Below are 26,480 nucleotides of genomic sequence, written 5' to 3' on the forward strand. Positions count from 1 at the left end.
GTAATCCCCCTTATCCAGAGTGCCACAGTATCTAACCATCCACATTGTTGTGGTGTGATTTGCTTCGTTTTGGAGATATCTGCCGTAGAGAGATATCTACTGTCCCAATTTGAGCATGACATAAGAGCAAAATGGCCACCGTGTGAATATGGTCAATGGGATCTCCAGGGTCTTTCTTAGCGACAGCCCCTCTGCATTACCCTCCCAGCCCTCACTACAGGAAGCTCACGTATGACCGAGTGCTCCTGGTCAGCTACCTCCCAGCCCTCACTACAGGAAGCTCACGTATGACCGAGTGCTCCTGGTCAGCTACCTCCCAGCGCTCACTACAGGAAGCCCACGTATGACCGAGTGGTCCTGGTCAGCTACCTCCCAGCCCTCACTACAGGAAGCCCACGTATGACCGAGTGCTCCTGGTCAGCTACCTCCCAGCGCTCACTACAGGAAGCCCACGTATGACCGAGTGCTCCTGGTCAGCTACCTCCCAGCGCTCACTACAGGAAGCCCACGTATGACAGAGTGCTCCTGGTCAGCTACCTCCCAGCGCTCACTACAGGAAGCTCACGTATGACCGAGTGCTCCTGGTCAGCTACCTCGCACAGCGACGCAGCTTTTATGTCCGCCTGGGATGACGAGACCTCTAAGAAAAGAGCCAGGAAACAGGACCTACGTAAATCCGCAGCGTGGCTTAAGAGCGGCCCTGCAAGAGGCCGTTCTGCACAATGACTGAGTGGTTACCCCGAGTGTTGTTCAGACACCGCTGACCGCACGTGTGGTATTCTCAGACTAACACACAGGGGCCGAGGAGTCGTCCCCACCTTGCTCTCGGAGGAGCGAGGCCAGATGTTTGGGACAGATGCAGAGGCGTCTGCGTGGGCACCGGGGATACTAACCTCAATGCTTCCTCTACACAACTCTGTGTGCCGTCAGTATCTGATTTAGAGCATAATTCACGTGTGTTGAATGAATATCATCCGGCATTCTGTTTTCCTCTGAAATAATAATAATTAACCCTATTTGTACAGCACCTTTCATACAAGAATTGCAGCCCAAAGTGCTTCACAGCAGTAAAACTATTCATAAAAATAGAAATGTAGACGTAGATTGCAGTAAAAATAGACGTAAAATCTGCATAGAATAGACAGAATAATCACAGTGTGGATGTAATGAGTCTAAGTGGCAGAATGTATTAAAAAGGCTAAATTAAATCACGTTTAACCAAACGTTAGGCTCCAGCAACGTGTGTTCATCCACTGCGTACAGTTAGTCCAGCAGGCGTCCAGCAGGCGTCCACAGCCTGGGGGCCCCAGAACCTACACTCTGTGATACGATTGGCACATTTCAAAGGTCCCGTCTACTCCGTTTGTTGTGGCGGAAAACCACACCGTGCCCATTAATTTACATGCGGGCTGCTCCACTCCCAAACCTACCCTCGGTAAGTATACGGAGCGCCGAGGATCCCGCGCAGAAGCCCGTGCTTTTTATAGAGAAAAGCGTCCAGTTGATTTTAGAGGCGAGGCTGTAGGAGGGGCCCACCCAAGGGAGATGAAGGGGGAATGTTCCTCCATCTCTCCCCCCTCAAACACACGCCCTTGCATAATTCAAATAACCCTAGTACATCTGCTCATTACCCCTCAAATTAGAGTGTGTAGTGGATGTTTTTAGCGTGCTGGCACACCAAAGTGGTGTTTATGTAAAGCTGAGAATAGACGCAGTCCTACTACCTCCGACCAGCGGTTGAAATCATCGCTGCTGGCAGTTGTCACCGGTCCAGTCCGTTCATCCCAGCCTCTTAAAATATACATTACATGCAGTCGTTTTTTGACCGACTATTTGGGTAAGATAACAAAATATTAAGATAACTTCACGCTCTGCTCTGAATTAGAAATGTGCCCTAACCTTTGCGTTTTTGGCGATTGAAATAGATAAATAAAGTAAAGACAATAGAGGCGTCCTGAGGGGAACCTGGTGCCCTTGGAGAAGGAGACAACAGTGGCAACGTGACAAATGTGTCTGGTTTTGAACTACAGGAGACGGCCATCTCTTGCCACGTCTCACTCCGCCTCTCATTTCTACTCATCTGGTAGTTACAGTACATCTGTATCGTGTTGGAAACCTGTACTGTAGAAGATGTCAGACCTCATCGTCTAAACGACAAATCTTATAAGTTGTACTTTATGTTGGCAATGACCAAAAAAAAGAAATGCTTCTTCTTTATTGCTTTATTGCGATGGACTGTTTCTTTGCTCTCCAGCTATTCATAGCCAAAGCCAAAGCCAGTGGTTCCAGTAAAGAGCAATATATTTCTTTTTTTTAATAGATTTACAAACTTAAAAAAATTATATAATGATTGTTTCAATGTGGTTTTTACCTCACACACCATTGTCAACACACACATGTTACATAACACAAGTACTGTACATTTTTCTTTTTTTTTTTTTAACTTTGGCCATTTCCCTGGCTCTTTTATACGTTTATCGCATTTATACTTGGTCAAGTTCGACCGACAGAAGCAGGCTGAAAGGGTTCAGATGGGGGGGAAGACACTCTGGGAAAGGCACGGCTGCAGTCCGGGATTCGAACTCGCTCAGCCCCAGATCCGTGACGAGCACGGTTGTCCACGGCGCTGAAATAGCACTCGCGGTACGTGGTGAGCTACTGGAGCTCCCCAAGTACTGTACATCTTACACAACACAAATATATTTTACCACCAAGTCAGGGATCCAAACATGAACAAATGGGTAGAAAATAAGAATTAAGACATGTTTTCATTCTCTAGTTGATTGAGCTCCAGTAATTATGACATTTTAATTATATTTGCTGTGTTTTATGCCTATAAGAGGTTTGTTTACACTGACAATGCTAGTAAACTAAATCAGGAATAACCGAATTACCGCTTTCTTACCGCTTTTTGTTTGACGAGTTCTGGTAGAGATAGTTTGATTGTGCTCTATACCTGTAACTGAGGGGTACAATTCCCTGACTGTATTGAATAAGTATGGTATCATTAAACCACTACTGAGTTATGTACATTACTACTGGCCATACAGTACACATGTATATGAGATGAACACCCCCACAATAACACGGCTTCACAAGAAATACTGTTTAGAATAATATTTATTAGAAGAGCACCAAGATTATCTTACATTACTTATCAAGATTGAGAGTTGCGCTTGTAAGGCGAATAATGTGCATGAATAGGTCAAGAGCGTAAGTCCATGAGCATATTACGCAGGAGATAATTAATACCACCTGTATCATAAGAATTATATATGGTACACTAGTAGGTCAGCTGGAGATACTAAGGGGGTTCCCTCCGGTTGTAAGCCAGCAGGGGAGAGGATTTGTCGGTAGCAAAAGTCTGGATCAACGAGGAATAAGGAGACTCCAGGTACAGGAGACAGTGCAATAATCCCTTGATCCGTAGACAAAGCAACAGCTATTCTCCGGTGTGCAGTGCCGCATGGAGGAAAGCTAGCCAGCCTCAGAGTCCTAGAGGCGGGCTCGACGGTGCTCCTCACAGGGTAAATCCCACACGGTAGTGGGTGTAGACGATTCTCCGCTCCAACAGCCACAGGACCAAAGCAAATATAATCCAGCCGAAAAGGGCTCTGTAGTCGTCGGTGTAGGTTATCCAGTGTACATATCCACACGGTTCTCGTCTAGGGCTCCTCGGATGACGGCACAAGGTTAGGCCGCCCAGCCTGGATAAGCACACTAGCTCGGTACGATGAAACGTTGGTAATGCTGGTCACTGTAGAACGGTAGCCGCACGATACACTATACATAATAGACTATTACTTAATAATAGAATAGGTCGAACTCGACGATACAGCGTTAAACTCTGACACTTCAGCTATCAATTCGCACGCGGTCTCAAGGCTCTATTTCGGGGCAAAACGGGCCCACTTCACAGCACGTTGTATCGTGGTGTGAGGCTTCAACTTGTTACTAAGATTACTGCTGTATTCACCTGCGCCGTATTTATACGTAAGGTGAACAATCTAGTACCAGCCTTATTTCTGTCTCGTATTCCTGCGCAGAACCGGGCATGTCCAGGCATGTCTTAGCGGTGACTTTGAACTAGACATTGGGGGGTATGGCCGTGGCGCCTAGGGGATCGCTGTCCAATAGGAGAACGAATATTATGGTCTGGCCTGTACTAGGTAAAGGGATATTCTGTGTATATGTACAAAGAATATACAAGGGATATCAGACGATATACAAATACTATACAATATATCTCAAGTAATAAATATATATATTCGGTTTAATCTGACCCTTTGTAACAGCTGCCTCCTAATTAGTCCGCACCTAATTAGATAAGCAGAGACAGATTAACCGCACTGTCCACTACTCAATGTCCGTTGTGAGGAGTAGGGCAATTCACAAAGTCAGGGGGTCATGGTCGTCATCAAGAGAGTCGGGGAGCCTTGGCAACTCTATCAGCCTCGCCACGGGTCGGGTGTATGTCCGCCCTTGGACGAGCACTTCTGCCGCTCTGACCTTTCCGTCGGTACCAGTGATCACTTTGCTTACGCGGCCGGCCGGCCACATAGCTCGGGGTAGTGACTGGTCGATAATCATGACGACTGTGCCTTCTGTCAAATTGTCTCTTTCTTTTACCCATTTCTGGCGGGTCTGTAGAGACGGTAGATAGTGGAGAAGGAAACTGTTCCAAAACTTGTCAGCCAATACTTGACTGTACCTCCACATTCTTCGGCTGTTCGCTTCTTCAGGTCTGTACACTGTCTGTGGGAGCGCGGGGTCCAGCCGCCCCATCAAGAGAGTGTTGGGGGTGACTGGGTCGACATCTGCTACATCACTTGAGACGTAACCGAGGGGCTTTGAGTTCAATACTCCCTCGATCTCCGTGAGGACTGTCGTGAGGACTTCTTCCGCCACGGTCTGGGCCCCAAGCACGGCGTACAGGGCTGTCTTTATTGAACGTACTTCTCGTTCCCAAGTTCCACCGAAGTGAGGTGCATTCGGGGGGTTAAACTGGAAATCAATCTGAGAGGGAGCGAGGTGGGTCTTAAGTTCTGGGTGGGCCCATAGCTTGGAAGCTCTCTCTCAGCTCTCTTTCTCCGCCTTTGAAGTTTGTCCCGTGATCGGACAATAATATAGACGGTTTTCCTTTCCGCAATGTGAATCTCCGGAAGGCCATAAGGAATGAGTCCGTACTCATGGTTGGAAGGAGTTCTATGTGTATCGCTCGGGTGGTCATGCATTTGAATACAATACCCCACCGCTTCTCCGTCCCTCTTCCTTTCTTTACATACAGCGGGCCGAAACAGTCCATACCGGTGGAGTGAAAGGGCTTGTCGCCGAGTCGGAGGCGACAGGGGGGTAGGTCAGCCATCCGGGGTATACTGGGCTGTGCTCGCCACTTGCGACAGTCTAGACAGGTCCGCTGGAAGCGTCGTACTGCTTCTCTTCCTTGCAGTATCCAATAGCGACGTCTGATCTCCGCGAAGACTCTCTCTGCCCCGGCGTGGTGCACGTCCTCGTCGTATTTCTTTATGATGAGCTCTGTGACCTTGTGTCGGCTGTTTAAGACTATCGGGAACTTGACGTCATCCGTTAAGTCTGGGGCTCTCCTCAGACGACCACCCACTCTGATGAGATTATGGGCGTCGCTCTCAGGGGCCAAGTGGAGCAGTCTGCTGTCTGACGGGACTGGCTTTGATCCCTGCAGACAGTCTAGCTCGTCGGGGAACGAGTCTCTTTGGGCTCGCTGTAGCAGAAGGAGTTCTGCTTCTTCGTAGTTAGCTGCATTAATGTCAGTAGTGGACGGAACCTCAGGGTGGTGCCACAGGAATGTCTTTAACTGCGCACTCTCAAGGGTGGGGCAGTCGTCTATGTTGGGATCTGTGGGGACTAGTGTGTGTGTCAACCCACAGAACATAGATTTCTTCTCTGCCTCCTCTTCACTCGCCTCCCGTGGGGTGGGTGTAGGCCACTCTTCTTCCGGGAGCTTGAGGAACTCGGGACCGTCACTATAGAGATTGTGATGTGTGAGGTCATCCAGGGACATTCCCTGTGTGATGACGTCGGCTGGGTTATGCTTTGTGTCCACATACCTCCAGCATGCTGCTTCTGTTAAATCTTGGATCTCTGTGATTCTGACTCCCACGAAGACCTTGTATCTACACGAATCGGACTGGATCCATGTGAGTACGGTCATGGAGTCTGACCACAGGATTGTTCTTTGCACCGGGATGGTGAGTTCACGTTGGACTAACGTGGCGAGTTGCGCTCCTACTAGGGCTGCGCAGAGCTCTAGACGCGGGATAGATTGTTGCTTGCGGGGGGCTATTCTTGAGCGAGCCAGGATGAAGGCAGTATGTATTTCTCCTCCCTCCTCTCGGGCCCGTAAGTAGGCCACCGAACCGTAGGCTACTTCGGAGGCGTTGCTGAAGACGTGCAGGTCCATCTGACACGTCTCCGGCCTCACTGTGGGTGGGAAGTAGCTGCGGCGTATGTTGACACCTGGGAGCGAGCTGAGTTCTGTCTCCCACTCTCTCCATGTGGAAGCAAGGTGGTCGGGTATGGGATCGTCCCAGCCCTGGTCCTTGTCCCATAGCGCTCGTACAATCATCTTTGCCCTGGTGGTGTAAGGTAGAATACATCCCAACGGGTCATATTGTCTAGCGAGTGTTCTGTATACACTCCGTCTTGTGGTCGGTAGTGAAATCGACCTTCCCTGCTCTTTGGTCAGGGGTGTGTGTCTATAATGGAGCGAGTCTGTTTTGAAGCGCCAGACTAGTCCTAATGTCATTTCTTGGGCTTCTCCTGGGATGGTCACCATCCAGGTCTCGCTGCTTGCTGCCTCGTCCTCTGGGGAGAGGCTGCGCAATACTTGAGGGTCGCTGCTGGCCCACTGCCGGAGATCAAAGCCGCCTTTGATCAGAGAGGCGCGGAGCTTGAGTAGGAGGGCCTCGGCTTCTTCTGGCGTCGAGACGCTTTGCAGACAGTTGTCCACGTAGAAACTATTTCCTACACTTTGTCGGACCTCTTCATCAGCTGCTGGGTCCTCTGCGACGTGTTTTTGCAGTGCGAACGTAGCACAGCATGGGCTGCATGTGGTTCCGAAAGGGAGGACTTCCCATTGATAGATGGATGGTTGCTCATCCCCGATCCTCTCTCTCCATAAGAACCGCAGCAGGGGCTTGTCCTCTTCCACTAGTCGCACCTGCAGGAACATCCCTTTGATGTCGCCGCTGATGGCCACCTTGTTCTGGCGGAAACGTAGCAACACGCCTAGTAGAGAGGGGCCGAGTGTTGGGCCGGGCAAGAGCTCTTTATTCAGATTTTGTGATCCGATCTGGTAGCTGCAGTTAAACACAATACGATCTTTGCCGTTGTGGTGGACTTTGTGGTGCGGCACGTACCATGATTCGGTCGTCTGATCGGCCTCTTTAATGTCAATTCTCTTTATGTGTCCCGCTGTGATTAGCTTGTCAATCTCAGCGCGGTACAAAGTAGCTTGAGCGGGGTCTCTGGCTAGGCGCCGCTCTGTGTTCGATAGATACCGCTCCGTCGCTTCTTTTGGGGCGTGGAAGGTAGGCATACCCTCTCGCCTCAGGAGTGGAGTTGCGTATCTCATCACTCCGTTGACTTTGACTCTCTTTGTCCCCTGCTCGAGGAGGGCTATGGCATAAATGTCTTCCTTGGAACGAATGTGTTTCTTTTCGTTCTTAAAGGGCATTGTCTCTAGTGTCCATAGCCTCTCGACGTGCTGTAAGAGGGCGGTGTCTTCTTCTGTCACTCTAGAGTGGAGGCAGCGAGTGGCTGCTGTTCGGTTGGGAGACCTGGAGAGGGGGCCTTGTAGTGTCCATCCTAGGCGGGTCTCGACTGCTGCTGGACAGCCTCTGGGCCCAGTGTGGACCCGGTCCATCGGGACGATGAGGTGTGCGTGGTCGGATCCTATCAGCAGGGTCGGGGTGGCGCCGTCTATGAGCGGTATAGGTAGTTGACGCAGGTGCACGTATTTGTCCATCAGCTTGGCGATGGGGTAGGTGTACTGCGACAGGCCTATGTCTTGGCTGGTGAAAGCGTTAGTGATCCTATACCGTCTCTCTGGCTGCCCGCTTGCTGCGATAGTGAAGGAGACGTTCTCACCCTTGATCGTCTTCAGGTCTCTTCTTATAGTCCGAATCGTCATCGTTTCTTCGCTCCCCCGCAGCCCCAGCTGGGCCGCAGCGGACGCGACCATTGACTCACCTCGTCGGCGGTCATCTTCTTGAACGTGTCACAGTGTGACAGCCAGTGTTCCTTTTCGCAGTACTGGCATACAATCTTCCACTTCTCTTTCGTCGAGGGGGTGCTGTGGTTCTTGTTGCGCGGTACTGATTCGGCTTGGTGCATGACGGTCACCAGCCTGCGGTTATCGTTTGATCTCCTAGGTCCCTCTCTGGAGCTTGGTACGCTCCGCACGAACGTATCCAGTCGTAGGCTGCTGACTTCTCTCGCCAGGAAGTCGGCCAGGTCTAGGAGGGATGGCTCGGGACCGTTGGGATCACGGTGGTCTTTTTGCCGCCTGAAGCGCTCTTGTCGGGCGGGCGGAAGCTTCTCTAATATTCTTTCAACATTAGAGTTTGCGTACAGTTCGTGCCTACCCTTTTCCTTTTGCGCCCCCAGCATCCCTACCAGGGATTGTACCTTGATAGAGAGGTCATCTAATGAGCGATTGTCTGTGGCTGGGGGTAGACGGTCAATATTCCTTATCTCTTGTATTACGTAGTCCCATATGCGTCCATAACGTTGGTCGAGGGCTACTAGAGCCGCGGTGTATGGGGTACTTGAGTTGGAATATGCCAGCGCTATATTATGCGCTCTGGGCACCTTCAGGTGCTTGAGTAGGATAGCATACTTGTACGTCTCATCGGGGACATCGGACATCATTGTCTCTAAGCACATTCGTAGCTCTGTGTACTGTGCTCTGTTCTCGTGTGTGAAGTCCGGGAACATCGGTGTGCCAAGGTACGATGCCATGGATGGCTGGCACATCGGTGAACGTTGGGGGAGAGGCCTCCTAGGCGAGTCTCCTCTTACGTTTCGTGGTGGGCTGGTACCTGGTGGGTACCAAGGCCCGGGTACCCAGGTGCTGTTCCTCGGGGCTGGTCGTGCGTCAGCCTCACCCGTGAGTTGAGTCGGGGGTCTGTAACGCAGGGCCTCGGGGGTAAAGCCTGGGCTGTACTGGACCTCCTGGTCCTGTGGAGTACGATGCTGCTGTTGGGCTTGACTTTCCTCCTCTTCCTCTTCTTCTGTCAGGTCTTCTAGATCCTGTAATCGTCTATTTAGTCTCTCAGCGGCGTAGGCCGGTTCTTCCCTGTTGCTGGGTCTCGCATGGACCGGTCGGGGAGGGGGTTCGGAGACGTGTATAGGCTCTTTCTGTTGGCCGGGCTCCGGGTCGCTTGATCGGGTAGGGGAGGGTGCCCTAGACCCTTGTCTTGACGAGGCCCTGGAGCTCCGTGCAGAGGGAGGGGGGGTTGCCCTGGCAATCAGTTGCTCCATTATCTGCGCTTGTAATCGGTCGCGCTCGGCTTCGCGCTTGATGTGAGCGAGGTCGCGCTCTGCTTCGCGCTGGGCTTGGGCTGTGTCGCGCTGTGCATTGGCGGCTCCGCGCTGTGCATCGGCGGCGGCGCGCTGGGCTTCGGCGCGGTCTCTTTCCATATTCTCTTCCGTCTGGAGGCGTCTGGTCTCCAGGCGTATGCGGTCGTCTTCACTCCTTTGCTGCGCCTGGAAGCGCTCTCGCTGGGTCGCAGAGTGTTCGCGTTCACTAAGGGCTTGCGTTTGGAGTTGCGCGTGGAAGTGTTCTCTTTGGTCTGCAGATTGTTCACGCTCATTCAGTTGTTGAGCCTGCAGGCGGTCTCTTTCCATGGTAGAGTGTTCGCGCTCACTTTGGTGTTGCGCGCGGAGGCGCTCTTGTTCCATGGAAGAATGTTTGCGCTCGCTAAGCGTCTGTGCTTGGAGTCGATCGCGTTCAGTGGAGGCTGCCAGGGTGGCGATAAATGCCTGCGCCAGCATCTTGTCCGCCTCGCTGGGGGAAGACACTGATGGAGGTGATCGGCTTCTGGCAGTGCTCGTTGGAGATCCGTTCTCCTGTCGCGCTCCGAGGAGGTCCATCTCCTGGGTGCGCGTCTCTTCTGGTGGTGGGTCGGGTTCCGTCCCTGGAGGGCTTTCTTTATCCTGGAGCTCTCCGGGGACTATCCCGTTGACGTTGGCGGGGGGTAAAGTCATGTCATGTCCCTCCTGGTCCCCCCCGTGAGCTTGGTCAGTTACGTTAGAACCCACTAGGGTCTCTACTGGCAGGGTCGCCTGGTCGGTAGGGTTTGACATACTTTTACTATCCGCTTTTTCCGCGTTTAACGTCTGTATAAAGCTAGGTAGTAGACTGGTAGCGTAGTCCTCTAGGTAAAGAGGTGGCTGCCGTCTGCGCTCCGGGCGATCTAGCTTAGGAGAACCGTTTGTGGAGTGTTCATCGCTGGCCATGTCAATATTAATATTATATTAATATTACGCTAATTACCATCCGGCTCGAAGGACCAATTGTAACTGAGGGGTACAATTCCCTGACTGTATTGAATAAGTATGGTATCATTAAACCACTACTGAGTTATGTACATTACTACTGGCCATACAGTACACATGTATATGAGATGAACACCCCCACAATAACACGGCTTCACAAGAAATACTGTTTAGAATAATATTTATTAGAAGAGCACCAAGATTATCTTACATTACTTATCAAGATTGAGAGTTGCGCTTGTAAGGCGAAGTATGTGCATGAATAGGTCAAGAGCGTAAGTCCATGAGCATATTACGCAGGAGATAATTAATACCACCTGTATCATAAGAATTATATATGGTACACTAGTAGGTCAGCTGGAGATACTAAGGGGGTTCCCTCCGGTTGTAAGCCAGCAGGGGAGAGGATTTGTCGGTAGCAAAAGTCTGGATCAACGAGGAATAAGGAGACTCCAGGTACAGGAGACAGTGCAATAATCCCTTGATCCGTAGACAAAGCAACAGCTATTCTCCGGTGTGCAGTGCCGCATGGAGGAAAGCTAGCCAGCCTCAGAGTCCTAGAGGCGGGCTCGACGGTGCTCCTCACAGGGTAAATCCCACACGGTAGTGGGTGTAGACGATTCTCCGCTCCAACAGCCACAGGACCAAAGCAAATATAATCCAGCCGAAAAGGGCTCTGTAGTCGTCGGTGTAGGTTATCCAGTGTACATATCCACACGGTTCTCGCCTAGGGCTCCTCGGATGACGGCACAAGGTTAGGCCGCCCAGCCTGGATAAGCACACTAGCTCGGTACGATGAAACGTTGGTAATGCTGGTCACTGTAGAACGGTAGCCGCACGATACACTATACATAATAGACTATTACTTAATAATAGAATAGGTCGAACTCGACGATACAGCGTTAAACTCTGACACTTCAGCTATCAATTCGCACACGGTCTCAAGGCTCTATTTCGGGGCAAAACGGGCCCACTTCACAGCACGTTGTATCGTGGTGTGAGGCTTCAACTTGTTACTAAGATTACTGCTGTATTCACCTGCGCCGTATTTATACATAAGGTGAACAATCTAGTACCAGCCTTATTTCTGTCTCGTATTCCTGCGCAGAACCGGGCATGTCCAGGCATGTCTTAGCGGTGACTTTGAACTAGACATTGGGGGGTATGGCCGTGGCGCCTAGGGGATCGCTGTCCAATAGGAGAACGAATATTATGGTCTGGCCTGTACTAGGTAAAGGGATATTCCGTGTATATGTACAAAGAATATACAAGGGATATCAGACGATATACAAATACTATACAATATATCTCAAGTAATAAATATATATATTCGGTTTAATCTGACCCTTTGTAACAATACCCCTATTTCTAACAGTAGTGGAAGAAGCATACAATTCCTTTACTTAAGTAAAAGTAGAAATACCCAGATCAAATAGTACTCTGGTAAAAGTAAAAGTCCTCCATTTAAAATTATACTTAAATATTTGATATTGAATGTAAGTAAAAGTAACTTTATAACTTTGTGTATGGGAGCGTTACATCTTTGAACCATTGGCCTCTAAAGGTTATGTTAAAGTGGTATGTGGTCCAGTTATGCTGACTTTGATTACATACTCTTGAAGTTGGCAGGCTTAAACGAGTGCTACACTCTGAGTGCATAGGAGTATAGACATATTTGCATAGTAGATATAGTAATATATATAATATATAATATAGTAATAAGGTTAGTCGTTTTTTAAATTTCAGATATTGATTGAAGAAGTGTGTTTTTAGTCGACGGCGGAAAATCTGGTTTCAGCTGTCATGACTGTGGTGGGAACTTTGGGAAGTTCATTCCACACCATTTCGGAGCAAGGACCGAGAATAGCCTGCTTTGATGAACCCCCCCCCCCCCCCCCGGAGCTCGGATAGGAGTGGGTCTGAGGCGGCCAGAAGATGCAGAGCGTAGAGGTCTTGAGGGTGTGTAGTTAGAGACCATTGACCGTAGCCGTTCCCCTCGCTGCACGGTGTGCCAGGTCAAGAACCTTGACATGGATTCTTGCGGCAATGGGAAGCCAGTGCAGCTCTCTAAGAAGTGGAGTGACGTTAAACATTATCTCATCACTTATCACTTTTTTTTTTTTATTTCTTTTTTATCTGAGAGATTTCTTTTCATGTCAAAGTCTGACAATGTGTAGCTGGATTGACAGTGTGTTCTTCTAACAGTGAGTGGGATTTAAAGGGTGATGTATCGCGTGGTCATACCCCCCTAGGAGATTATACACTAAGGGATGAGAAGTAAATTAACTTCCCTGGTGGTATAACACTGCCCGCCCCTCTTTAAACATCTCAATACCCTTCAAGCCTTAATGGCTGTTGTCATAGTGATGGAAGGTAGTGGAAATAATGCTGCTTTACTGCATTGCCTAGTTACTGGCCCCAGCAACAGCCCCTCCTCCGCTACAACAAAACACATGGAGTCCTGAAAGAGAGAGAGAGAGGGGGGGGGGGGGGGTGAATGAGGAGGGACTCAGGCAGCTGGAGAGGAAAAGTGTGTGTGTGTTTGTGTGTTTAGGGCGGGTAGTAACAGCAGAGCAGTGGTGGTAGTTGAGAAAATAGGAATACAGCTGAGGAGAGGAGGTATGGGAGGATATAGGAAGCCAGCTGAGGAGAGGAGGTAGTGGAGGATATAGGAAGCCAGCTGAGGAGAGGAGGTAGTGGAGGATATAGGAAGCCAGCTGAGGAGAGGAGGTAGTGGAGGATATAGGAAGCCAGCTGAGGAGAGGTGGTAGGGGAGGATATAGGAAGCCAGCTGAGGAGAGGAGGTAGTGGAGGATATAGGAAGCCAGCTGAGGAGAGGTGGTAGGGGAGGATATGGAAGCCAGCTGAGGAGAGGAGGTAGTGGAGGATATAGGAAGCCAGCTGAGGAGAGGAGGTAGGGGAGGATATAGGAAGCCAGCTGAGGAGAGGTGGTAGTGGAGGATATATCTATTGGCTATATTTATTGTAATGTATAATATAACTGATAGGGCATACAGACCCACACCTTCTTGATTACACTGTTTACTTTTCTCTTGTTCTTATATTCATATTGTTTACACTGTTTATTATTTCCCCCTCATATTCTTTATATTCAAATTCACTAGAGCGCCACCAAAACAATGTGTGTTTATATGTTTGTATGAGTCTATTAAGGCTGTCCCCGACTAAGGATTTGGATGGTCGACTATGATTGGCCAAAATTTGCTGTTAGTCGACTATTGGTAAAAAAAATATATATATATATAATATTTTTAATATTATTATTATTATTATTATTATTATTATTATTATTATTATTATTATTATTATTATTATTATTATTATTATTATTATTATTATTATTATTATTATTATTATATATATATTTTTTTATCATCATTCCATTTGGGCTGTGGGGGGTGCTTAATGTCTGAAGGAGTCGACTGAAGGCTTCTTGTCCTCTGCAAAGGCATGCAATTGGTCCACTGATACATCTTGATATTTGTCTAGTCTAGTGTGTTCATTAGATGGGTGAAATCCTCTTTCAGTGCCTCTGTGCCTGTTTTCGTAGGCAGTTAGCCTCTGGTATGTGTGCCATTAGCGTTAGCCACGCTTCTAGGCCTCTTTTCTTTTGGAAAGAATGATAAAAAAATATATACAAATAAAAATAAATTATAATGATTTTTTTTCGACTAAGAGGTTGGCCAGTCGAGTACGGCTCCTTTCGACCGATTAGTCGACTAATCGACTAATAGGGGTCAGCCCTAGAGTCTATACATTGTCTTAAATGTCCTTTCTACACTCATTGGTTTTGCACACAACATCCACATGCACACACTCAATTTAAACATTCACCTTTAACATTCACTTTATACACTTTTTAACACTAAACCATATTTGTATCTATTTATTACTAAAAGATTTGGGAGGATTATACACTGAGGGATTATGTTTGTATGAGTCTATACATTCTCTTAAATGATCTCTCTCTCTCTCTGGCGTATGTCCTTAGACCTAGCTCCGTTGAGGCAAGCCAGTCCAACGTGTCTTAAATTATGATTAAGAGGATTATGTTTGTATGAGTCTTAACATTGTTTTAAGTGATGCTTGAGATGATTATGTTTGTATGAGTCTATACATTGTCTTAAGTGATGATTGAGAGTATTATGTTTGTATGAGTCTATACATTGTCTTATGTGATGATTGAGAGGGATTATGTTTGTATGAGTTTAAACATAGTTATTTTTTTTATTTTTTATCTACTTTTTCTCCCATTTTTCTATTTTTCTCCCATCCCAATTTCGTATCGTCCAATTCTACCCTCCCCTGTCTCGAACGCTGTTAGGCCATGCCTCCCACAAGCCGGCTGCAATGTGGACGAAGCCTTACATCACGTGTCCCCTCCGGTACTCGAGGAAGCAGCCGTCGCATATTTTCACCTGCACAGCGCGATCTCTCAGCGGCGGGGGTCTGCGTGGGAGGGACACACCGCCCCCGTCGCTTCCTGATTCTGCTGCGCAGGCGCACCAACCGACCTGTAGGAGTCGCTGTCCACAACGTCCGATCCCCACCCACCAGCTTCCCACCCCCTAATACTGCCAATTGTGTTAGTATGAACAACCAGCCAAGCTGATAGCAATGCGGAGAGCTGGGCTCGAACCCAGCGTCTCCTGCATTGGTGGCGAGCGCCTTGCCCACTACACCACCTAGCCGCCCACATAGTTTTTCTTTTAATAATTATATCATTGTGTCTTTAATCTAAATACAACCCTAAAAGAGGTGGAAAGGGTATACATAACTCCATACACGTGGATGTGTATAGTAGGGAAGCAACATAATACTGTATGTTTGTATCGGTGCATCCTTAGTGTACACACACTTGACTGTAGTTTCCACTATCTAGGATAGTAACAGCAGACAATTCCCACACAAAATAATTATACTAATACCTGTCAATCATTCAGGGAGAATGCAAACATTTAGGCCCTGGGCCGTTGTCAGTGTCATACAAAACAGTAGATGGAGGTTTATGACACAGACTCACCCCCAACATTTACATTTTGCCATTTAGCTGAACGCTTTTATCCAAAGTGACTTACAAGTTCTGTACAACAAGTCAGCAGGAAGGGTACAACTCTTACAGCTGAGTAACAATGTTCATCAAAGTGTTGAAACTTGAGTGTTGCATTGTTGAGTGCATAGTAGTAGAGACATATTAGTATAATTTAGGAAGAGTGCATGATAGAAGTCTCTTTCAGGACTCCATGTGTTTTGTTGTATATATATATATTTTCAGATCTGTCTTATAATCCTGCCACCTGTGTGTGTGTGTGTGTGTGTGTGTGTGTGTGTGTGTGTGTGTGTGTGTGTGTGTGTGTGTGTGTGTGTGTGTCTGTGTACATCTGTTGTACACACATAACACACACATGTGGGAACATCTGTTTGATGTATGAATTGAAAACCCAGAAAAGCGCTCGCTGGAGGAGAGTTTTCCGGATCTCATTATTATCAGAGTTATTATTAGAGTTATTTTTAGGATCTACGGCCAGGCTTAATTTTAGATCTATTGTTCCAATGGGTTAAGATTAGGATAAGGGTTATTCTTAAAGGTGAGGGGTTTGGCAGGTCACTGCTGCCTGTCACGTTTGTATTCCCACTTCCTGTATGTGCACAACACTAATTCTATGAAGGGATACAGTACAGCCTTTGATGTTTTGTCAGTCTTGAATGAAAAACAAGCAGCTCCCTTGTTCCTCTTTACAGATGCCGTTGTTACCAGGAGAAAGAGCTACAGTCGCCAAGCAGTTTCATATAGAAACATTATTTATTCCATTTGGGAATTTCCACATGGAACAGAGAGGTTCAGCACGGGAAATTAAAAAGTCTCAAAAGTGGTCCAGGTCAGACAACACGGACCAGACGGCATGGAGTCTGACCCCCTACTTCTGTGTTATGTCACGTACAGTAGAAGCCACCTATCGTCCTGTTTACCCTCACCTACAACACCACATCACCCAAGTTACACTTCAGGGAATCAATGTATTCAACTACACAAAGATGGGGTTGTCTTTGTCTGTGCGTGTGTGTGCGTGCACGTGTGTGCGTGCGTGCATGTGTGTGTGTGCGTGTGTCACAGAATAATAATAATATTAATAATAATAATAATAATTAATAATAATAATAATAATAATAATAATAATAATAATAATAATAATAATAATAATAATAATAATAATAATAATAATAATAATAATAATAATAATAATAATAATAATAATAATTGTAGCTAAGGGGCTACACAACCCGGACTGTATTAAAGATTGTTTAGATTAAACCACTACTAAAGAATATTAATAGCCAGACAGTATAGTTAGACAAAATGGCAGACACTCAATTGACTGCGCGGGGACAAGGATACCAAGTTTACAGTATTTTAATAGTCATAGCAACATACATATTATTGATTATCACGGTTCGCCTTTAATAATAGAATGTCAGGGTATCAAAGTCAGCGGTAATGAATAGTTCCTAGGTTACGGATACTCGACCGGAGCTCTGCAGGGAGTGAGAAGAAACGAGGCGATACTGGGAAAAGCAAATGGTACTGTAGCTGGAGACGATGGTTTCCCTCTGGAGCTCCAAGCTCCGGAGGAACTGTAGACCGGTCGGATAATCCTGTCGTCGCTGGAAGAAAAGGGGTCTCGTACGGAACCGGTCCTTGTAATCCTAGCGCCCGATGGCAGGGTTAATAGCTATTAATCCAAAAGCCCGTTGGCATAGATGGTAGCTAGCTAGCTTCGTTTGTACTGGAAGCTAACCCGCAGACGGTCTCCAATGAGTAGTTATATCCAAACGGCGCTGGGTTTAACTATAAGTCTCTCCACTTTACTTCGCTTACACGAGTCACTATACTGTGCCAATAATGGCTCTACAATATTATAGTCGTATCTAAGTAGCCAAGTTCAAGTTCTTTAATAGTTGTCATACAGAAGTACAGAATACTTTCATACAAAATGCTTCTTACTGTTACGCTCCAGAGACTGTGCTAGACAAGATAGTATCAAATAACATAATAACATAATATAGCATGAATTTAGAAGAAGAATGAGGTCACAGTTGTTCGGTATAGACATATGTACAATGTTCTGAGTTACCATATAATATACAATACACAATACTATGCAGTGTACTAATGTACAGTACTATCTAGTGCAAAGCAGAAGTGGGATGAGGTACAATTTTAGGTACAATTTACAGTAAGGTGTACGAGTTGTAGTGCAATCCTTCATCCATAAATATAAAGTGTGGGGAGTGGGTGCTACAGTGTGTTTGTTTAAAGTGGGTGTGTGCTATAAAGTGTGTGTAGTGGGTGCTACAGTGTGTTTGTTTAAAGTGAGTGTGTGCGTGTGGATGTGTGTGCTATGTGTGTTTGGTGGTTGTTGTTGTGTAGTGTTCATTCATTGTTCGTTTAGCAGCCTGATGGCCTGGGGATAGAAGCTACTTCTGAGTCTTTCTGTGCTCGCCTTGAGACTCCTGTGTCGCTTGCCTGACGGCAGCAGTTCAAAGAGGCAGTTGTTCGGGTGGCTCGAGTCCTTAATAATTCTCTTAGCCTTCCCCTTGCAACGCTTGTTGTAAATGTTCTGGAGAGTGGGGAGCCCCCCTCCAATTGTGCGTTCGGCTGAACGTGTCACTCTTTGTAGTCTGCTTTGGTCTTTTGCAGTGCTATTCCCAAACCAGGAGGTGATGTTGCCGGTCAAGATGCTCTCTATTGTACATGAGTAGAAGTTCTTAAGGATCTTCTGGCTGACTTGGAACTTCCTTAGGCGCCTGAGGAAGTAGAGGCGTTGTCGTGCCTTCTTCACCACACTGTTAATGTGTATGGTCCATTTCAAGTCCTCGGATATGTGGGCTCCGAGGTACTTGAAGCTGTTGACTCTCTCAACCGGTGCCCCGTCGATGCTGAGGGGGCTGTAGTCCTTGACCCCCGACCTCCTGAAGTCCACAATCATCTCTTTTGTTTTGCTGACGTTCAGGGAGAGGCTGTTTTCCTGGCACCATCCCGCCAGGACCTTGACCTCTTCCAGGTAGGCCCTCTCGTCGTTGGCAGAGATCAGGCCCACCACCACTGTGTCGTCAGCAAATTTGACGATTGTATTGCTACTCCGCTGAGCCACACAGTCGTGTGTGTACAGGGAGTAGAGGAGGGGACTCAGAACACAGCCCTGGGGGGCCCCTATGTTGAGGGTGATGGATGAGGAGGTGCAGTTGCCTGCTCTCACCACCTGGGGTCTGCCAGTCAGGAAGTCCAAGACCCACTGGCAGAGGTCATAGCCCAAGCCCAGGTCCCTGAGCTTGGCTATGAGTATGGAGGGGACTATGGTATTGAATGCCGAGCTGTAGTCGATGAATAGCATTCTCACATAGTTCCCCTGCCTCTTGTCCAGGTGTGATGCTGCTGTGTGCAGCACATGGGATATGGCGTCCTCCGTGGACCTGTTGGGGCGGTATGCAAATTGCAGGGGGTCCATGTTGATGGGGAGGGAGGAGCAGATGTAGCCCTTTACTAGCTTCTCAAAGCACTTCATGGCTATGGAGGTGAGAGCTACAGGGCGGTAGTCGTTGAGGCAAGCAGGCTTGGATTTTTTGGGTACAGGGATAATAGTGGACTTCTTCAGGCAGGTGGGGATGACAGCCTGTTCTAAGGACAGGTTAAATATGTCAGTGAATACTGGGGCCAGTTGGTCGGCACAGACTTTTAGGACGCGGCCGGGGATGCCATTAGCTCTCTGTAACGATACACTGCTTGTAGGTCTGTGTACAACTGTACCGGACGTATCACGCTCTTGCTCTGCTACTTCTCCTGTTATTTTACTGCCGCCCGGCTGCTTGCACCATCTACAATATATACTCAAACTGATCCCTATGGGGCTCAGCCGATTTACCTGTACCGAATCAATGCGCTTGCTCTGGGCAAGTCTGAACTTGTCTGAACATGTCTAGAAACCATGTCTAGGGGGGCTCGTCTCTGGCGCCTACAACGTCAAGGATGGGACCCAATGAGGCCAGCGAAGAATACTATTATGCAAACAGATGGCGTAAAGATATATATCTTATATATATAAACAATATACAAGTTATACAAAATAATAAATGCAGACTTTCAGTGTTAATCTGGACCTTCAGAACAATAATAATAATAATAATAATAATAATAATAATAATAATAATAATAATAATAATAATAATAATAATAATAATAATAATAATAATAATAATATTAATAATAATAATAATAATAATAATAATAATAATAATAATAATAATAATAATAATAATAATAATAATAATAATAATAATAATAACTTTATTTGTATAGCACCTTTCAGTTTGCAGTTCAAGGTGCTTTACATCAGTAATAAATAAGACATAAAATCTGTGTAAAACAAGCAGCAAGAGCAAAGCATGAAGTGGGAATCATATAGAATACCCATGTGTGTTTGTCCTCCTGCTTCCTGGGGAAGGATAGTGTCGGGGGTCAGAGCAGGAGGGGGTAGTGGGGGGTGGGGTCTCTGCTAGAGGTATTTCCTGGCCTGGCCACCAGTTTGTACAGCTTCTCTCTTCCTGGAAGTCGAGCATGACATGTCATCTCACCAGGAGAATGCATCCAGGAAGTCCCGTTACCTAGCGACCTACGGGCACCGGGTGACCGTGGGTGTGACATCACTAAGTCGTTTTGTAGTATTTCACTTGAGTAGCTCTATTTCTGGGAACTTCATACTTTTATCCGCTACGTTTCAAAGGAAACAGCCCACTGTCTGCTCCCCTTTCATTTCATCACAGTATCTGAAACCCTGCAGTTGCTAGTTACCTAGAAGGGAAATGATTTGCGTACAAAATGTGCTCAAAATTACATACTTTCAAAGTTCAAGCCTGAGAGGAAATAACCAGAGCCAACCGCTTTAACGTCATATTCACAGGTCAATGAATTGGGGGGTTGAGGAGCATTAAAAATACAATATGTAATAGAATGTACATCACTTTGACTTTTGCTACATAACTACATTTACATATCAAGTGCTTTTATACTTCTACCTAAGTATAATTTTGAACAGAGGCCTTGTACTTATACCAGAGTACAATTCTGTCTGGATATTTCTATCTTTTACTAAAGTAAAGGATCAGTGTACTTTATCCACTACCACAAGGATTACAATGCCCCCTAGTGGTGTTATACACACAATACACACTGTTTTCGACAGATTATTTTTAAAGCTTGTATTTGAAATCCCCCCTTTCCCTTTCTCTTTGTAGGTGTGTATATTCTGATAGCAGTGGGGGCCGTGATGATGTTCGTAGGTTTCCTAGGTTGCTACGGTGCCATCCAGGAATCTCAGTGCCTCCTGGGAACGGTAGGTTCCTAACAATTTATTACCACATCAAATGTGTAACTTGCAACTTGTTATTTATTAATTATTTGATTTATTAGTTTGTCAGGGACATTGCAAAAGAAAATATTGTAGCAATATAATAACAATAACAAGATACAGATGCATTGCATGTAGGATTTCTAGCCATGGCTAATTTGCAACCCCTGACCTTGGTTAGGCTTTTCTACTTAAAAGTGGTCATTTCATGCTTATTTCTTGTCCAGTTCTTCTTCTTCTTGGTCGTCCTCTTTGCGTGTGAAGTGGCTGCAGGAATCTGGGGATTCATGAACCGAGACACAGTAAGCAAACCACACAAGCCACTGGAGCATTGAACAACCTTTGCACCTGTGCCACTGTTTCAATGATCCTAAGTCTTCTGTTTGTTGTGTCAATGAACCAGCATACTGTACCAACTCTATCCACACAGATCTCAAAAGAACTCATCAACTTCTATGACTCAGCGTACATCAAAGCAGTGGATGTCTCAGGGGCCCCCAGCAAGGACGCAGCCATCAAGATTCTGGAGGTGTTCCACAATACAGTAAGTCATGCTGGGGTCATTTCTCCACTTCTTTTGGCTCTTTCGTGTGGTATGACGTGGTATAAAATAGCATTTTGTGTTATGTGTGTATGAAGCAGTATTGTCTGTGTATTAGTTTATACAATTGGGGAGTCAGGATGGGCCCTAGAGGTAGAACAGTAACTGAATGTTTGCTGGTTTGATACCCGGCTGGTATTGCATATACCGTCCCCCACCGACCCAGCCATGGTGCCCTCTAGCAAGGCACTTAATGTCTAACTGGTCCAGCGGGCCCCCACTGTGGGCAATCTTAGAGCGATATGCAGAAAGACAACTTTCAATCACCTCACTGACTACAATAATAGTGTTGCTGTAGTCAGCCACAGAGGGTTGTCCTCACTGGCTGACATGTTGTTGCTGTTCTCGTTGCTCTTGCTCTCCGCAGCTCGACTGCTGTGGTAAAGGGGACGACGGCCTTCTCTTCACTCAAGTCGCCAGCTCCTTGTGTCCCAACAAGTCTCCAGATGACTTGCTGAAGGTTCGCACTAAATCGGCCCGTCTTCACATCATCTATAGTAGCTATATTCACGTAATCACATAGCGATCCTTTGTTTGATTAAATGGTGACTTGTCACAGGAAATGTGATCTAGCAGCAATGGAGAACATTAGAACAGTTGTATGTTTATTTGTCACGCTGGTGTGTCTGACTTCAGTCTTCACTCCCTTTCCAGTCACAGAGCTGTCATGTTAAACTGATCGACCTGTTCTCTGAGAAGCTGCACCTGATTGGCCTGGCAGCGCTGGTGGTCGCTGTTATCATGGTGAGTGACGGAGAGGGGCCTGCGGGACAAGAAGGAATATATTCCACTGTGTGCACAAGCTCACTACCGTTACATTCTCATCAGCTCCTCTCAGTCAAGGCACTTTTATTTACAGTATATAGCACATTTAAAAACAACAAGAGTTGGGCCAAAGTGCTTTCCAGTCATTACAATAGAATACATAGCAATAACAAAGAATGAAATGACACAGCACCACAGTGTAACATTTGTCGACAAAACAGTACGAAGCCAATAGAATACAGTACAGATGTACAATAAAATTATTAAATAAGATAGGAATAAAACAAGGCCACCTCAAACTGCACTAAAAGCAAGAGAAAAAAGGTCTTTAGACGTGATTTAAATGTTTCAACAGTGGGACAGGACTTTATGTGAGACGGGAGACTGGTCCAATGTCTGGGGGCAGGGGTCTCCTTTGGTTATGAGATGCGAGTGAGGGACTGAGAGGAGCTGTTGTGAGGGTGACGACCTAAGTGACCTGGGAGCAGAATCAGGAGTCAGCAGGTCAATAATGTACTGTGATGCTAATCCACGGAGGGCTTTAAAAACAAATTATATAATTTTCAAATAAATTCTATATTTCACAGGCAGCCAGTGCAAGTGAGCAAGAACCAGCAGTAATAAGCTGCAATGTCCTGGTTCCAGTTAAAAGTGTAGGAACCATCTGGCGTAGATGCAGCGTTCCCAAACTCGTAGTGCCATCAGTTGTCAAATTTTATATACAAACATAATAGGCCTTGTTCAGACTGCCAGCCCACATCGGGTTTTTTGGCACATCCTGTTTGATTGACTCAATTCGGATTTCAAAGTGTCTTTTGTGTCACTTGCAACATGACACGCGGCGACGACGTCAAATCCAGAGTGACGGAAGTGCATCAGAGCGGCTGAGCAACAGGTCGTTATAGACTGTATGGACATGGGGGACAATAGGAAGAACAATAGTCCACGGTTAGACGCTGACATAAATTGTCTGCTGACACTTTGGGAGGAGGGCGAGATGATGGATCTCCATTTCTCATGCTTCCGCGTTGGAAAGTGGAGCCACCAGCGTACGTAGTTACAGATGCCTACATCGTTACCACAGCAACCCATGCACATAGGTTGGTGATATCTGGACACACAGATCCAATCCGATCACTGGCAAATAGCAGTGCGGACAGTCTGTCCTAAAGATGAGAAACAAATCAGATTTGCCTGCAGTCTGAACAAAGCCATAGAATTTCATTATTATTAACTTTATTGAAATAATATACAGTATATATAACAATATACAGTACAAATCAATCAAAATATGCAACTCTGAAAGTAAACAGGATATAGGATGCTCCAGAAGAAATATATTTCTAAAAGAAATTACAATTTAAAAATAAAATTAATTATATGCAGTAGATGGGTATTCTTACACAGAATAAACTAATATAACCCCCCCACACACTTAGTTCATATACATTTGTGTATGACATTTCACCAGAATAAAATGTTTATTAAAAAGAAAGAATGCTTTCTCGTCACTATTGAAGAAGTTACTCATCACAACCAACTGACACACCTCTGAATGTCCCATTGTTTTCCTCTGTAGATCTTCGAGATGATCTTCACGATGGTGCTCTGCTGTGGAATCCGCAACAGCGTACCAGTGTACTAAGAGCCTGTGAGCTGCAGGAGCCCAGAGCAGCCTGCATAAAGGATGGTGTTATATGTTTTGTGTGTTAGTTCCTCTCTCTTTGTGATTATGATACAGCACAATGGACATTTCTCTCAGTATTATTGAATAGAAAATAGAGAAATTTCTTTAAAGGGGAACTATCTTATAAATGGCCTTTTCCAGTGTTTAGCATTATTTTCTAGCTATGTGGACTTATATTAATAGGATCTATGTCTCTAATTCTCAATTTGGCGCATTCTTCCAATTATCATCTCACAATATTGTCCTTCACTCAAGTGAGTCATCTGAAATTTAGCGTATCTGTGACGTCAGAGGTTTCTCATCTGCATAATAACGCCCGCCCCGTCTACCAGGGTTTCCGTTAGAAAAAATTGTTGCCGGTCTCCGTGACCTGCAAGATTTCAACTACCGGACAAATGAGATTAATTCCGGTCATAGTTTATTGAGCTTTAAAACAATTGAGATAGGCAGGCTATATAAAGAATGTCATCCTCAAGGCATGTAGATTTATAATATTATTACTTAAAACTAGGCTACTTTTGCGTATACAGTCATTAATATATTCCAAATAAAATAAGTCCCTCGATACTCCGTCTCCGTGCTGCTGCTGACTTGAAATAAAATAGACCGCGTCTGTGGGCAGTCGGCCCGACAATAAACAGCAGTCTGTTATAATCACATTTTTATGAGCTAACGAATTCCGTTATATTGGACATTTGTATTAATTATATCAAGCGAAGAACTGAGAAAGCAGAGACACGGCAACATTATCGTGGTTTGCGTGACTACTCTCTCCACCTCAATGTCACGCGGTCGAAAAGGGCGCTTGTCTATTGGACAGTGGAAATGTGTGTGTGGCTGCGATCCTGTGTGTGCGCGCGCGCGTGTGTGTGTGTCTGTGTGTGTACTGCGGAGCCCAGATCAGCGGAGCCGAGTTTTGACATGGCATTGATCCATTGTTCTATTGAAGGACATTATTACCACCATCCTCTCGCTAAACAACTTGTAGACCACGGTGTTTTTATGAGTGCCCACAAGTAGCCGTTTTAATAATATAATAAGCCGCGCGCCTCGGTAATAATAATAAGCCGCGTTTTTTCTTCCTTCTTCCCAAGATGCACAGACATAGATAGATAGATAGAGATAGATAGATAGATAGAGAGATAGATAGAGAGATAGATAGATAGATAGATAGATAGAGAGATTAGATGCAGTGTGCTTGTTTTGCAGTGAGTGCTGCGAGCAGTGGTAATAATAATCACTTCCTATATTTGGTTCGCGTTTGGTCCGATGAAGCGAACCGAGACCTACGTTTTTAAAGCTCTCGCTGACAACGTCGTTGTCATTATTAGAAGCAACGAGGAAACAAATGTAATGATCGTTTCGTTCATCGCATAGGCTATTTAATTTTAGCCTATTTTAATACAATTCAAATAATCAAATTGTGCTTAGACTCAGGGAATTATTAAGACCGGACATTAAGACCGGAGAAATTAAATATGTCGGACTTCAAGAGATTTTGCCGGACAAATACCGGTAATTACCGGCTAACGGAAACGCTGCCGTCTACGCTTGTAGCCTACTGCCAGCCACCTCTCTCTCTCTCTCTCTCTCTCTCTCTGTCACTCAAATCGCATTCTCGTCCTTCACCTCGGCTCCGCGTATCAAAACGGCTTAACATTTTGAGGTAGAAAAATGCTGTTTTTGAGTACTTGATTAAAAATACAAAACAATGAATTGTTTTGAAAAAATACTTACAGATGTGTTCCATAAACTCACAGGAATTGTGTAGAATTGCCCAAATAGTGAAAGAAATAGTAAAATAGTTCCCCTTTGGTTTTTCTTTATTATTTTTTTTTTTTTTTCATTATTATTCTAATAATGCTAACCATAATAGTGTCACATTCAGTGATTCTTTTTGTCTTTTCTACACATCCAGATGTTGTCTTGACAGATGTATGATGTTTCATGCAAGATTTTCTTCTGAGCCTTTTTCTATATTTTGTGAAATATATTTCTCCGAAGTCACTGAGATAATGGCTCTTTTTACAGCTGTATAAACTGTACATATTTATCATATTTGCATAACTCTTAGTCAGGTGAGTTCATATATTCCCTAATTGATTGATTGGTTGGTTGGTTGATTGATTAATTGATTGGTTGACTGTGGTGTACACATCACTGTAGTGTGCCAATCTTGTATAATTTAAACAGTAGGGTTTCAGTTGTATAATATACTGCCTTATGGTGATGGTAATCAGGGGGAGATGGTGTTCTATGGGTATCTCTTTACCTGGGCCTCATACTGCCTTATGGTGATGATAATCAGGGGGAGCTGGTGTTCTATGGGGATCTCTTTACCTGGGTCTCATGAGCTGCCATACTGTCATGTTGTCTCCTACATTCACTTGTGAATCCCCTCCCTGAAATAATGAATCTGTATGTCAAGTCATTTTAATGATGCTAATAAATTATGTCTCTTGTA

At 45.7% G+C, this 26,480-nt stretch overlaps 1 protein-coding gene across 1 annotated transcript in view; it reads left to right on the forward strand.

Annotated features, from left to right (window-relative positions):
* Positions 1-26,480, forward strand: part of LOC311245662 (CD81 antigen-like) — a 30,953-nt gene extending 4,473 nt beyond the window's left edge. Inside the window, exons 3-8 of the mRNA XM_084335596.1 lie at positions 20,851-20,948; positions 21,191-21,265; positions 21,394-21,507; positions 21,932-22,024; positions 22,219-22,308; positions 23,909-26,480. Of these exons, the coding sequence (XP_084191722.1) occupies positions 20,851-20,948; positions 21,191-21,265; positions 21,394-21,507; positions 21,932-22,024; positions 22,219-22,308; positions 23,909-23,974 (536 nt within the window). The 3' untranslated portion in view covers positions 23,975-26,480. The remainder of the gene's footprint in view (positions 1-20,850; positions 20,949-21,190; positions 21,266-21,393; positions 21,508-21,931; positions 22,025-22,218; positions 22,309-23,908) is intronic.

The sequence above is a fragment of the Notolepis coatsorum genome (genome assembly GCF_963971535.1).
Source record: "Notolepis coatsorum genome assembly, chromosome: 18".
Lineage (NCBI taxonomy): Eukaryota > Metazoa > Chordata > Actinopteri > Aulopiformes > Paralepididae > Notolepis > Notolepis coatsorum.